The sequence below is a fragment of the Centruroides vittatus genome, unplaced genomic scaffold, assembly GCF_030686945.1.
Source record: "Centruroides vittatus isolate TY-2023 unplaced genomic scaffold, ASM3068694v2 contig_401, whole genome shotgun sequence".
In the NCBI taxonomy this organism is placed as follows: Eukaryota; Metazoa; Arthropoda; class Arachnida; order Scorpiones; family Buthidae; genus Centruroides; species Centruroides vittatus.
Window position 1 is genome coordinate 796672 of NW_027122216.1, and position 16544 is coordinate 813215.

Sequence of the window (16544 nt, forward strand, 5' to 3'; positions counted from 1 at the left end):
GATGACCACCTGTCTAAAAGATCACGTTTTGAATGAATCATGGGTGGTCGCCATAGATAGGTTTTACTGTATATATAAATTTCTCTAAATTCAAAATAACTTAAAACAATATAATTATTAAGGTTATATTTATACCAATTTTTTTTAAATATTATTTTTTACTCATATTTTGAACTTTACATATATTAATTTATATTTCTAATAAGCAATGTACAAAATTATTTAATATTAGTAAATGTTTTTCAATCATTTTTATAGGATGCTGGTTTGACTAAAGATTACAGTAATTCACCACTTCACAGATTTAAGAAGCCTGGTTCGAAAAATTATCAAAATATTTATCCTCCTTCAGCAACTCTTCATTTGTCCAACATTCCGTAAGTAGAAAACTGTGTTGTGTATGATTGCATAAATTGATTAGTTTAATTTATTGATTTCTTAGGTCAATCTGTTTTGAGTGTAATATAAAGATATTCCTTGCTTATTTGATTATTATATGTTAAGAATTGCAGTTTCTTGTTTAATTGATACATATTCTGAAATGATATATTTATAGTATTTGGCATATTTTAATACTTTAAAATAATCTTAAATGATTTAGAGTTTAATGAATTTATGAATTTATTTAATTCCATTGTGTTTTCTATATATATTGTTCTAATGAATTCTGTATTAAATATATAAGTCTGTTTAGGCTTATATATTTAATACAGAATTCATTAGACTTATATATATTTTATATAGAATTTATATAAATTTTACTTGAGCAGTTAAGATTGAAAATTTGTGTTTATATTAATGCAGATACATGCATAAGTAGTATTACAGATTTGATTTTGTTCCACAAATTCTTTCATTGTCTTTGAAGATATTATAAATAATAATATAAATTAAAATGTAAAATTCTTATTTACAGACCAAATGTGTCTGAAGACCAGATCAAAGATGCCTTTGTTAAAACTGGTGTAACAGTGATTGCTTTCAAATTCTTTCCGTATGTTAAATATTCCTATTTGATAAATTAATTTTTAAAAAAAATTAATATAATAATTAATTTTTAGAAAGGACAAAAAGATGGCTTTAATACAACTTGGCAGTATAGAAGAGGCAATTACAGCCTTAATAGTAAGTATATTTTCAGTTTTATAATATAATAATCTAGATATTTAATCATAATTGCTTAACATAATTATTAGTATTTTAAGTTTCTGTTTAAAAGTTAACATTGTTAGATAACTATGTAATGTTATATGTATATCCAGACAAATTTTCAAATCAAATCAAAATTTAAATTAAATTCACATTTAATGTACTAATTATTAACATAATTATTATTATATATAAAATTATATGTATAATTCAATTAGCAGAAATTTGGCAAATGTCAGATTTATAGTTTCCCTTTTTTTAGATTAATTGATGGTGGATTTGCTTTATAGCAACTCTTGATTTAGTTACTCACTAAGCTGTAATATCAATAAATAAAATCCCAGCCATTCTCCTATAAGCATAACTGTCATACTATCAATATAATTACCCTATAAATGTCAGAATCTCATTAGTGACCTTTCAAATATTGAATTTGCAAATATAGAAGAAAAAACAACCTGCTCTTAGGTAATGATATTTGTCAATATTTTAAGATTTTTAAATCAAAATTATATTTATTGTACATAAAAATCTGTATAAATAAATTATAATTTTAGTAATGAATTAAAAAAATTATATGTAAATATTAAAAAAAACCTTAAGATTTCTTCCAAGACACTATGATAGATTCCAACAATAATAAAGTACAGTGCAGTCATATCAACTAACAGTCATTTTATTTGTTTGAATTTTTTTGTTTTTCTCTTTCAACTGTCATTTAATTATTAAAAACAAACTTACATAGTGACATTTTTTTACTTTTTTAATTATTTTTAAATTAGTTTTTATAATAAAAATGTTTAAGGATTGTTTAAGTTGGAGTATTTTGCTTAAATAGACAAAAAATGGTATACAATTATCAGCATTTTTCTACCAAAATTGAAAAATATTAAGAGAATTCAATGATATCATCATTCCATATATCCATTTTTGATAAGTTCCTAAAGGCAGTCTGTTCTCTCTGTGTGTGTGTCTATGTCTAAGTAACAATTATAGAGTTAAATATATCATCTTATCAACATTTGTCAAATGTCAGTACCTGATGGAAACCTTTTTCATTTTTTATTAGAAATACTTTTTCAGTATTTTCTAATAATAATTTATATAAATATATGTAAATTATTATTAGAAAATAAATTATAATTAGCATTAGTCTTGAGAGTAATTTATTTAGTACTTCAACAATAATTGTGTAATTTTATAATTTCAAGTATGTCAAGTGCAAACTACTTAATGGCATTGCTTTGGTATGACAAGCAAGATTTATTTAATTTTGTGACTAAATATTTTATTATTATGGATTATTAATGCTCTGACTCACTGACTTTATGAAAGCATTTATAGTACTATAATCAAAACAAGGAATATTCTTTCCTTCAAATAATTATGGTTAAACCTTCTCAAATATGCGTATTGGTTAAATGAAATACAGTAAAACTTACCAAATTCAAATGTCTGTAAATCAAATATTTTTTTAACTCGAAGAATATGATTTACTCAGTATGTCTCACTGGAATAGCATATGTATTTAACATCTTTCACTTGAATTCCCTTAACTCAAATTCTCTCCCAATCAAAAGTTTTCATGGTCACTTGACACTGATTTATGCTACTTACAATGTCCCTTACTCAAAGTTTAATATTTACTCTATCCAAAGTGATCCTAATTATTAGATTTCCATGAAATTTTCAGACAGTTAGTTGTATCTACTGTCCAACACCCATTTGCAGACAACATTCTAGTCCAAAGCAAGAGGACCTCTCATTTTATCTCAATAAGATGCACTTGTAAAACTGATTCCATTAGCTACATTGAACATTTTACTGAAAGGCATTACAGGGGCTCTCTCTTTTGAATTATATAATTCAAGAGAGAGAAAAATACAAATCTATTCAAAATTGGCATTTTTCACTCTTGTTCTCTAACTCGAATTAGTTTACTTAGTTTTTTCTGTTCCTTGGAATTAATAAAATTCTACTGTATATGAAAATGGAAATAAAATATGCCAGATTCAGTAAATTCTTTATTGAAACAATGATTCACATGACATTGAAAAGATAAGTGTCGTTATTGTTGTGTTAATCTTGTTTTCTTATGATATCATATAGTAAAACAAAATGCTGCAATGCCAATAAGTTTGCACTTAACCTAAGAATTTGACAATTTATACTTGCTTAAAGCATTATCTTTTCTCTTTTACAGAAAATGCACAATTACCAGTTGAGTGATTCAAGTCATTTAAGAGTGTCTTTCTCCAAATCAACAATCTGAAAATCACTGGTTTTACAAAAATATATTGCCAATAACCAGGTCAAAATGACCAATCAAGAACAATTGTCAACCCACTCTGTGATACAGAGAAGTGATCATCCACCACCAGAGATGCTTCTGCTGGATTGACTAGCATGTGGATGAGAGTTTGCATGGGAATACCAAGTGCACTTAGGCAGAAATCGATATAAGACATGGGTTCAAGTATAAATAAATATTTGATTTTTTTAATACAGCGGAACAAACTATAGATACATGAAGAATTTTAAAATTTTCATTTATTGTTTAATGTGATGCATTTGTTAATTTAAAAGTGTAGTTTTTTAATGTCATCGGTGCAAAATGTTGTTGATAAATTTTTTTATCATATTGTTAAATGATAGTCCATATATAAGAATATTTTAGAAAATTTGTGCTGTACCACTACAACAAATTTGCTATCACTCATCTACTATATTTCACACTCTTATTCTGCCTAAGTCTGTATTCCTACCTTGTTTTAGTGGACAACTTGCTTTGTATCACAGACTCAAATTTTTGGGTATTATATCGTATAACCTATTCTCTTTTTATACATGAAAGTAATCCATATTTTTGCAGAATTATGGTCTTGTGATGGAGATGTCTAAATTTCATCCTTGTAATCTATTTTTGCATGTCGTGGGACTTTTTTAATTGGCATATTTGTAGTCTTTTGATGTTTGAAACTAGATGGCAGTATAGTTTAGTCAGTAGTAATTATATTATTTCTTTTCAAATTCTTCATATTACAGGGATAGGGTTATATATACAGTATATACACATACACAATAATTTACTTGCTTATTACATGTCAGGCATCCAGACCAGGAACTTTTGATTCGTCGTCATAGTTTTTATAATTACTATTACTATTATTATTATTATTATTAAAATGAACTTTTTCTTTCATTTATCTGCCAGAAGAGTGTAATTGCATCAGCAGAAATTAATTTTAATTTTGTTTTCAATTTTTAACTATCAAAAAAGAATATGCAAGATGAAATAATGACCTAAAGGATAAAATTAATCTGTGTAGTAGTCTTGCTACGTACATTCCAATGGGTCTAGTATTAAACTTTTTTAATGTTTATTATCACTTGCTAATCTTAAATTAACGTTTTTTATATTTATTTTTCTATGTTGTTCATTTAAGGTGATATATCAATGAATTTCTCTTAAAGCCAGGTAGTTGAGATTTGATTCGAAACCATATCAAACTAACCATTTGGGTGTCACAGCCAATTATCTGTGCCTTCTTTAAACTTTGTATCACTTTTGTATGAAATTATGGTACAGCACAAGACAGTCTAGCACTTTTAAGAGGAAAAATTCATTAAATGGTAAGTGTGCCTACTGCATTGTATAACACTGCCGTAAGAGACACAAACGTACTGCCTAAAACATTTTGACTAAAATTAAAAGAAAAAAAAATACGTATTTCATTTACGACTGTAACAGATCATCATATAATGTAAAAAAAAAAAAAATGATCAAGAGATGCAAACTATAGTAGTGCCTTTCAAAAGGTGCTTTTTTGGAAGCACATCAGACCATATTGAATTTGAAATTTTTTTTGTCATTACCCTCATGTATTTGGGATCTGAGGGTGAAGGCAGAATAAAATTTTTTATTTTAAAATTCTCCTGCCGTAAAAATGATATTGTGGTGTGTGTGTGTATGTATGTATGTATATGTTTGTAATCATACAAAAAATTGAACAAATGGTCTAACATATCGGAGCTTCAATGGAGGCTGTCATTTTTCAGGCACAAATTAAAATTATATAGATATATACTGTATATACAAATTTCAGACATATTTTTGAATGGAAGATAATTTAAAATGATTCTTAAATTGTTACGATAAATTAGAGAACTTATTAATGAATTTAAAAGTTTCCTCTTTGTTAAATACGATCAAAGTGTATAAAATTGCCAAGCTTTCTTAAAAAAAAAAAAAAAAAAAAGAATTTTGCTGGCTTTGGGTTCCATTAATATACAGTAACTACTTCTAATGTCTTCAAGAGTGTTTTCAGATATCTTTAGTTTCTTTCTGTATTAACTTTGTCATTAACTTTTTCTATGTATTTACTATGGTATTAAATAACTTTCTTTCTGTGCATGTTCTGTGTTTTATTAAAAAATATTCTCAAATGCAATAGTCTGAATTATCCAAAATGTAACTAAAAAAGTATAGTATGAAAGAAGAGAGACAAAATTATCATAATTTATTTTCTTGATTGTATAAAATAAGTAACTTGAAAATATATTTATATATCATAAATTATTGAAAAGTTTTACTTTGGAATATAACTTTTTACTTTTAAAATATGAAACTTTGTTTCAAGAAGGTCATTTCATAAAGTTTTGGATAATCAAGACTAATCTTATTGTTCTCTATATTTCTTTTTCACTGGTTATTAAGAAATTTAAACAATTTTTTGAGTTTCTTCATTTTCATATTTCTAATAAAATTATCAATAAAATGAAATCAAGTCATATTCTCATCAGAAAATGCAACTTTATGCTCATCTTAAATAACATTTTATGGTACATTTGTTTTTCTGAAGATATTTTTGAAATATCAAAAGCATTTCATTTAAAAACTGTTTATTTAACACCAAAAAAACTGAGTTTTCTTCTTTGAGTTAAACATTTATAGACTTTACTCTTACGAAACAATTATTTACATATTTTTTTTGTGCTATTTAAGCTCAATTTTTATAATACTTGGAGCACTTGACTTTTATCATAGAGCTCAATATAAAAACAACAAATTATTTTTCCACATATTTTGTATGTTGATCTAGTTAACTAAATCTAAAAGATTGTTTTTGTGTCAATTTAAATATGTATAGAATGTTTTCAGATATTGTCTCAATTCAATTTGAGTGCAATTTGTATAACAATGAAAACACAAAAGCAATTTATTAGATGCAAGATTTTTTTTATATATCATGGGGCCACAATACATTTTTAATAAAATGATCCTGATGTTAAACTAAAAGAAAATTGTCATCAGCCACAATTACCAAAACCTTTCTCAATATCAGTTTATTAGTTAATGTTAACACATTATTTTATGTATATTTTTTATTAGGAGCTTAATTTAAGAATTTGAATTAAAATTTTAGTAACAGTATTGTAGGTTATGTTTTATTTGTTTTTTTTTTCATTTCATGTGCACAAAATTCATAATGCTCACTTTTTACTTTAGTGCATCATTTGCAGAAAGATATCTTCTACAAAGATTTTAATTATAATTATTATTAACAAATTATAAGATTTATCATAACTGATTTTAATTCTTTTTATGAAAGAATTTGTTTACAAAAATTATTCTTAAAAATTCATTAAAATATGAAAATGACACATAATGTCTCTATATTCATATTTAGTAAATAAAGCAGAAAGATTGTCTTTTGATGTTAAATGATTTCGTTTGAAGTGTTAAAAAACAAAATCATAGAAATTATAAACTATAAGAATATTTTCAATAGCTTAACACTTTATCATCAGATAAAATTTTAATAGAGCATTTCAAGTTATCTTTTTGAATTTAACATATTGGTAATTTTCTATTTGAATTTTACCTTATGATGATAACATTAAGTATTTGAAAATATCTATATACTTTGTAATTTTTGCGAATTTTTTTTCTATTTTATTGCTTTGAATAAAATTATATAACATCAAGAGTCTTTTACTTTATTTATGTAAAAGATTCATTCATATACCATTCATGTTTTATAAAAACATTTGAGTTAAAGCATGTATCAATAAATAAATTAATTAATATATAATTGTACATCTTAAAGAAGAAATGTGTTTATTGAAGAGAGAGATCATAGAATAAAAATGTTTCATAAAAATTGATATTTTAACTAAATCAAAATGTATTTGAATTATTTATATGAGTGATTATTAATCAAGAATTAAAAACTAGGAAATGGCAATTTTCATTCTCCAGTTTTTAATTAAATCCAAATGTTTGAACTAGATTCATCAAAAATCTGTTTTGGTATTGTTAAACAATAGGCACCATCAATATAAGAGATTTCACACTCCCACTAAACATTAATGTTTATGCAGCTCATTTAATGAATCTTGGGTGGGTGGGCTGTAAAATACACTGTAGCAGGAGCAGTATTTATTTACAGACTAGTGAAGGGAATGAATTATTGACAAATCTTTGATGAAGTCACTGTGCATTACCAATAAAAGGCTCTTGAAGTTTTTAAAACTTCCAGTCTCACCAAATATCAAATTGCCTGGCCAAGATATGAGATGATTTATATACAGATTTATTCATAGAATAACAACTTCAGTTTTAAATAAGTATCTACATACAATCATGGAACACCGGGGATGTAAACCACACTTTCGGGAAACTCTTGCCGGTGTTGGACACAAAACGAAAAATCGTCGTTAACGTTTTCAAACTTGGTAGTCTCTTCTTCAGACGGTTTAAAAACTAGGAACGCAGATCGAATAATGGAACAAAGAACCTTTTTTAACCGTCTGAAGAAGAACTACCAAGTTCGAAAACGTTAACGACAATTTTTCGTTTTGTGTCCAACACCAGCAAGAGGTTCCTGAAAGTGTGGTTCAGTTTTAAATGCTTTCACAATTACAAGATGAGTTTTTTGCCAAACTCAACTCTTCTCAGTAGAGTAAGATGGATTCTGTGTTTCTAATATTGATATAATAATCTGAAGAACTGTTTTGATTCATATTCAGTTATGCAAGAAGAAAATTTGGCACAATCATATGTTTTCATATATTAATGCCAGTTTGTATAGTTATATATTCTTTAAAAGTAGTGATAAATTTCATCAAATTATGTATATTATATTGCTATACATATATACAGTAATAACCATCCAAAATTTTAATTAAAAAAAAAATATATATATATATATCTAAATGCTTAATTTATTGTCATTTTATGTATCAAAGAACTAACAAAAATATAATATCATTGGTGCTTTTCTAATGATGAAATATTATCACTTTCTTTTTTTAATATTAATAGGATTATGTAACAAAATTTTTCTTCCTATAGAAATTAAAATGAGATGTTACATTCAATATAATGGACCATGCATGATATTATGGATCCAAGATTTTAACATCCATCAGCAATACGTTAATTTGTATGTGAATACTATTATATAGAATACTTTATCTTATTTTGCATTAGTTTGATCTTACATTTAATCATTAAATATTTCACAGTATAAACATTGACTTTAATTTTTCAATTTTTGATTGAATTTTTGGTTCTAATTTTAACTAAGAATTGAATCAAAAACTGAAAAATTAAAGTCAGTTCATGAAATAAATAGCAACATTATGGAAAAATAACAGATTTTTAGGGGAAATTATTAGTAAATGAAAGTTGTAAAAAATTTTACCATCATTCTAAGATTAAGAATTACTGCATGAAATTTTAAAAGTTAATAAGAATGCATCTACAATACATTTAAAGTCAGATTTTTAATATTCGTAGCAACAAAAAATTTATTTAAATAAGTTATCGATATTTTAAATGTTTCAAATAATCATTTCATAATACAGTACAGCTCATTTTATTATGTATATACAGTATTATCTGTAAGTGAATAGTAATTATGTAATATAACAACTAATTACTAAGCATTTACATAATATTTTAAAATTATTTCTTGTCATTCTATCCTTTCCCATTTACTTATGATCAACCTCAAATCCCCCACATCATTTCTTTTAATTATTCAATAGTTATTTGAATCTTAAATTTTTACAACTTGTAAACAGAATGCATTATTCAATTATGAAAAAAAAAATCTTTTAAAATATTCTGTTTCAGATAACATATATTTATTAAAAAATTACACAATTCTTACATAAAAATGCTATATATTTTTTATAGTAGATTTTTTTTTATATTTTATATATAAATTATTTTTTATTACTTTTGAAATAAAGTTATAAATTTTGTAAAAAAAATTAGTGTTACTTTTCTCATTCATTTTTTCATTTTTTTTACATAGATAACATTAATATTGATTTTAATACACATAATAAAATTTAACAATGAAACAATACATTGTAATTGTGTGGCTAAATTTAACAAAAGTAATTTTGTAAAAGTTTTTATAGTTACTATTTAATTCACTTCAAGTTAGAAAGTAAGTTTTATTTCATTCTCTTCAGTTTACATCCCAATAAAACTATAAAAATAAATAACTGCTAAAATGTTTTAACCACAACTTTTGTAGACATTTCAATATCAAATTTAAAAACTTAAATTAGAAATTAGAATGTAACTTTAAACTTAAACTATTTTTTTACTTTCAAAATTCCATGCTAGATATTAAGATCAGAGTTTTCTATACTTTTAGATTGTCCTAAAAAACTATGGAGGAAAAAATGTTTTAAATTATTCCTTTAAGCAATTTAATCATCTGGCCAATTATTAAAGGAGTTAGAGACTATCATCATTGTATTGTTAATACAAATGGGATTACGAGTAATTATCCTTCTAGGACTTCCAGAATGTGCAATAAAATATAAAAATTGTTATTTTAGTCTTTAAACTTGCGTACTGTAAAATTAAATGACGACAATGAAAAATTATTTGATATAACACACATCTTTCACTTTTGTCTGTTAAATTTTCTTCGTGCAGTTTCTTCTATTTATAACAATAAAACCCGATTTTATAAAATATATGTTGTAGTGCCCTCCGTCATAAGACAGTGATTTACTGTTTTTTTTCTGCCATAGAATTAATCATACACATCACAAGCTCAGCCCGACTCTCAATGGGACAGTCTAATGGAGAGGGACGTAACCCGGACAGATCACTCACGAATTATTCTTGGTTTGTTGCTTGTTCGGATTTGCTCTGATATTCCAGAGCAGAGGCTGATGCCTTAAACTTTCTATTTTCTTTAATGGTAGCATGTTAATGAAAAATGTCTTGTAATATTTCGGTGTAAATGATAATTGAATTAGAAATGCTTTGTGTGTTATGCGAAAAATGTATACAGTATACGAATTTTGAGTCTACACTGCTATATAAAGGAATTTATATAAGATTTTAGTACTTACTTGTTAGATGTAACGAATAGAGTAAGGTTTGAGAGAATTAAGTGGACGCTAATAATTATTGCATAATTTGGCCACGTAAAAAGAAAAAATAGACACATTTATGCCGAATGGAAAATTTAATACTTTTTTTTATTGTCGTTAAGCAATTGTTATCATTGTTACGAAATACCTTGTCGTTTGCATTGTTGAAGGCTAAATGACGAATTTTACAATAAAAATGGGGATTTCAGGGGGGTTGGAAAGGGATTACATAGTTGTGGAGCAGAAAAATTGATTGGGAAGTGCAGGAAGTGTGCGATTGTGTGTGTGTGTAAAAATAAATGAATGGACGCGCGTGAAACGGACTGGAACACGGTCCGGTGCATCGTTCATATTTATATTATTTCTATTTTTGGTTTTTTGGTGGTCCAAGGGGGTTCTTCCAACGGGACAGTGGGCCCCAGGGCCGCCGATAAAGCGAAAATCGCGGAGGGCGGCCCAGCTACAAAAAGGGGCCTGCAGGGCGGAACCGGAATCCGTATCTTAATCCGGATGTAATCGACCAACTGCGAGTTCAGCGCAGGGCGCCGGATCCGCCAACAAGCAGGCAGTTGTCCCGGGGAACCCTCCCGGCCGAGCAAATGAGCTCGGATGCCTGTTGCTTTACAGATTGTAAGCAACTGGCAATAATGAGTCTATTGTTGACGCGCGGAATTGTTAATTTAATAAAAGCCAAACAATTCTTCGCGTTTATTGCTGGTGTTTCACAAGTCTAAACCATTTATTTACAAAACAGCTTCTCAAATTTTAAAAGTTTTATTTGAAATTCCATCTGAAACGTCTTCCTCGTACGAATTTCTTAAAAGTGTATCGTTTCTTCCATAAATCGTCTTAAATTCCCTTCCGAAGTTGCATTTCGTCGTTATCTCGCCATCCAGTAACGACTGTTAGCATTCAAATTTCTATTAATATTAAAAAATTAGTTTTTAAACGACAATTTTTTTATTTAAAATTTTCTGTATCTGTGAACACCGCGTTACTTTCTTCTTTGCTCTTCTTCCACTTATCATATCTGCATGCTGACGAAATCTCTGGTATCATCGGGCTGCATTTGAAAAAAATTGTACTGTACACCTACAAGAGTAATGAATTTCCACTGTCGCCGCCGTCTTCCATTAATCTCCGGAACGGACTTAGAGAAAAGATGAGACCAGATGTGGAAACTCTAGGGCCAGGAGGCTCCGATTAAATATATACGAACTTCCGATGAAAACCGGAAGTCACGTTATTTTAATTCAAAACGTTTTCACTCAAAGGTGTTAGATAGATGTTAAAGGAAAAGTATGATGTACAGGGACAAGCCACTGGTAATTTCAGGCGGAGAGCACATATTTTAAATTAAAAATATAATTAAAAATTGCGGTTTACAGTTTTCGCCGATCTCTCTTCAGTCTATAAAACAATAAAATTGTTTTGTAGCATACAGTTAATAAATTTTTTTAACAAAGATGTAAAATATGAAAATAACTTACAAAGGTACAGTCTGCCACAGAGTTTACACCGATATTTCGGCCTGTCCGACATCAATCGCGATCGCGTAACATTGTTCTTTCATTTTTATTGTGACGTCGTCGTTGCATACGTCATTTATTAACATTCCGCTATTCAAACTAAGATATAATTATTTTTAATCGCTACATGTTCTGCAAATTTCCGTAGATATGTAATGCATGTGTGAAGCTTCGGAAGTGGGCCTATTATTTGTGCAAATAAGAAAATTTTTTTTTGTAATTTTTGTATAGAAGCAAATAATAATAATTGTTGTTATTATAAATTAACGTTGTAAAAAGAAACCGTCAGACAAGAAAAAAAATAGTTAAACGAAAAGTGAATATTACATGTCCATAAAAGGACATGTCTGTAGAAATTTCTGAGAAAGTCATTCTTCTCAGGTTGAAACAATAGATGAATTTGAGTACTTAGATCGAACATCTTCGGTAGGAATCGAATTGTCAGTCGATGTTGACTCATCCGACGACCGGGATTCCGATCTCGTTACAATGCGTAACGAGGGGGGGACCAATTAGAGAGCGGAGGCAAATCGACATCGACCTATCGGAATGTTCGATCTGGGACTCAAAAGAAAGTTATAAAAACCCTGAGAAAAAGGGATGTGACGTTCTCTCGGTCATTAGTTCTCTCGGTTCTTGGCTCTTAGAGCTTTGTCTCGCGATTTTACGACGGGGTTTTTTTCCCGTGATCTTCGGCAGTTGGATTACATCTCTTTTGGAAGGTCACCCACTCCCTTGGATTTGTCACCTGTAATTTGAATCGTCCCTGCTTCCGGAACTCTCCCTCGAGAAACTGAACAGTGCGCCCCGGGACCATCATACTCCTGCGAAACATCGGAGGACTTTTCTTGTGGACTTTCGATTCCGAGAGAAGGCCCAGAAGACTCGAACGCCGCCGCTGATAAAAGTATATTGTAGTTGTAAGCACCTTTTGTTATATAAACGGGTTACGAATGAAAACCTGTCTCTTGAGAGTTTCTTTCACTCCCACACGTGGATCGTGACCGCGCGACATTCTGACTAACGCAGTCGTTCGGCAAACCTCACACATGGCGTTGTAGAAATAAAATTTTAATACTATTTTTACCGCAATGTATAAACCAAGGTGATTGGATATTTTTTTAATTTAAATTCGATTGGATTACCGGTGTTCTCTCTGCACTTAATATTCCGTTAATTAATTAACTCATCTGCCCGTGTTTTTCTGTAATCCGAGTACGGGCCACCGTGTAATTTCTTTTCAAGATATTCTTCTAAGTAGAATTGCGAAAATATACTAACGGTCTACATTTTCCTCCGGATTTATGAGTTTTGAATATAATTTTTAATATAGGCGTTCTACTCTTTGATAGAATTTCAGTTGTAGAATACTCTTCTAGCTCTATAAAATCTTCATTCTTTCCCATTCGTTAGCAACTAAACTAAGTTATTCTGCTTTATCCGCCCGAAGAACAATTATATTATTTTGTTGTAGGCTTAGGGAAACATTTTCAACTCCTTCCTGTCGACCAACTGCCGAAATTTAAATTCGAAGAAACACATAATATTTTTTGTAATAAATAATAGATTTTGAGACTTGAATATTTGAAATGTATCTAAAATAAAATCAATATAAAATAATTTTTCTTTCGTATTCAAATTTCCGTTTTCCGCAGGAAATTCTCCAAATTGCTGCGGGCGAAGTCTAAATGCAGCCTGTCAAATCTTTGGAGACTTGTCACTGATTTCTGGTGTTTATGATTAGAATAATCTCCACGCGTTTCTTCTTAAATCATCTCGGCCATCCGGCCTGTCACACGTGGAGGCACTCGAACGCTTTATATATCGAACACACTCCGCCTAACCGCGGAACGGAGCGCATCGGAGAAACGGCGATCCGGCCAGAATCTCCATAGAGAAACGAAAGAAAGGAAGAAGAAAGAATTGGCCTGTCAGAATAGGCCAGAGAACTGACAGAAGTCAATGTCTTACAATTTATTAAGTAATAAAATTGTTTTGGAATAAATTAGATTTTTGGTTTTGATAAAAACAAAATTAAACGCCAACTGTATTGGCGATACCAATGCATTATTATGGCATGCTAAATTCACGTAAGTGGTTTGCTATGTGCCCATGTGAAGGCCCGCTGTAAGTGGGCGTTCAAGGCGTAAACCGCGCGCGGGCGGCACGTCCAGGGGGCGGCAAATTGGTATTGCTGGCAAGCTCAGCGTAGGTAGTCGTAGTTAAACAGGGGCGACATAATCGGTATTGCACACTGGCGCTCAAACAGCTAGCGGCGCTGCTGCCCATGTGGTATCCTCCGGAAAATTTACGAAAATAAATTCATTTAAAATGAATAAATCCTTCTCTATTTCTTGCAACAACGAATTTTCATACAACCTATATAATTTCAAAATTCGACTAGAGGCCACTGTTGCCACGCCGATTAGTTTGCGATCGGTAGATTCCTTAGGCAATTTTCGGTAGGTCGACTTTCTGTGGCAGAAAAAGGGTTGCACATAAACAATAACGTGTTTTTTTTCCATTTATTCTATTATAAACTATAAAACTATAAAAAGCAAAAACCTAACACAGAACACTTACGTAAAAAAATAATAATTTACTAATGTGAATGTATGTCTCTTTAATCCGAATGAATAAATCCGGTAGACTTCCTTACAGCTATCAGGTTAGGTACTCCTTTATTGGAAATTACAAATGCATTTCGGGCCTATGTAGCGTTTATCTACACGCGCGTTTTTTGTAAATTAACTAAGTTTTTTGTTATTTTTATTTTTAATATTTCTGTAGCATTACACTGAGGAGGGGCTTAAACGCTACATAGGCCCGAAATGCATTTGTAATTTCCAATAAAGGAAATTACAAATGGTACTCCTTTAGTACCTAACCTGATAGCTGTAAGGAAGTCTACCGGATTTATTCATTCGGATTAAAGAGACGTACATTCACATTACGTACGTAATGTGAATGTACAGTACATACAACTACCACATCTGACACAGAAAATAATTTACTAATTAAGTAGGTACATTTTGTCTTATTTTTCTAACAAAAAATTACTTTTTATTTTTCGGATATTAATAATAATAATAATAATTATTATTATTCGATATCTTCCGTTTCTATGTTGTTTAACACACTGTTATTTTTGAAATTAAATTATCTTTCACAGGAAAATCGTAACAGTAATTTTTTCCAACTAATTGTTTAGTGAGAAGTAAGCCGGTGATTGTTTTAGAGCTCAGTTTATTTCTTTGTTTTGTTTTTTAACAGATTTATTGACGAAAATTTTCTTTCCACATTAGCTGAAGAATGAGGCAGACACAAGATATTCTTAACAAAACGAGACAACACTGGAAAAACAAGAGTTTCATCGCCCAGAGTAATAGTTTTAATATTTCGCCAGAAAACTTGAACATCATTGCTAAACGACTGTATTTCTTGATTATTTCTTAATAGTCTCCATTCGGAATCTAAACTTTGAAGCTCGCGATCAGTTATGAGATTAGGAAATAACAAAGCAACGTCTGTAATTGTACAGTATGTATAGTCCCACTTTTAACAACGTTGGGTTCAAAAAACTAAATTTTTTTATAGAGTTGTTTTTAAGAGGAAATCTAACAGTAATTTGGGTGCAGCCTTCAATATATAAATCCAAACAACGTTGTCGAAAAAATTTAATCTGTTCATCTGTAAGGTTCAGTTGCGTCATTGAAGCGATGACTTTTGCTCCTAAATACGTTTTCTATAGCTAAATAATTTCTTGGATTTTTAAAATCAATATTTTCGATTGGAGTGATTGTTATATAATTTCTTTAAAGGAAACAATCATAAATTGTTGTCAAAATGAGGCAAACATTAACATACAAAACATGCAATTTTGGAGACTCAGATTGCATTTCTACATTTAAATTATTGAATAGAGGCAACACATAATCCAAAAATTCTAGAAATCATTTTGAAACCGGATTATTCAATTTTTGCGATATATTATTTGCAGCAAGGACATCATTACTGTTGACAGCATCAGTAAAATATAGTTTTAGAGCAGCACACTGTTCTAAGATTCGAATTACTACACCATGAACTGAAAGCTATCTGGTTTGCGATGGATGTAGAATTTTGTGAGTTAATATTGCAAAATTGCTGAAATTGGCTGAATTCACAAACTCTTTTTGGACTAGAATTAAAATAATTGTAAATATCGCGGCAGAGATCTTCGACATACCTAGGTAATTTGTGACAGGCATATGATGCGCACAAGTGAAATGAATGGCATATACATTTTATAATATATAAATTAGGTACATCATTTTTTAATAGTGTCATGAAAGAATGGTGACTTCCCATCATAACATTAGCTCCATCGGATGCAAACCCCATGAAATTGTTTTTGTAGGAAATATTATTGTGGTTAAACATTTCAGCAATGTGATTATATAAGGTAGTTGCGTC

General features: G+C 29.2%; 1 protein-coding gene across 4 annotated transcripts in view; it reads left to right on the plus strand.

Annotated features, from left to right (window-relative positions):
- LOC136976547 (polypyrimidine tract-binding protein 1-like) overlaps window positions 1–6583 on the plus strand; it is a 102900-nt gene extending 96317 nt beyond the window's left edge. For all 4 annotated transcript variants that reach the window (XM_067271879.1, XM_067271880.1, XM_067271878.1 and 1 more), the window contains 4 exons: window positions 259–377; window positions 917–994; window positions 1062–1125; window positions 3353–6583. In XM_067271879.1, coding sequence (XP_067127980.1) covers window positions 259–377; window positions 917–994; window positions 1062–1125; window positions 3353–3421 — 330 coding nt within the window. In that variant the 3' untranslated portion in view covers window positions 3422–6583. The remainder of the gene's footprint in view (window positions 1–258; window positions 378–916; window positions 995–1061; window positions 1126–3352) is intronic.
- Window positions 6584–16544: the final 9961 nt, after the last annotated feature.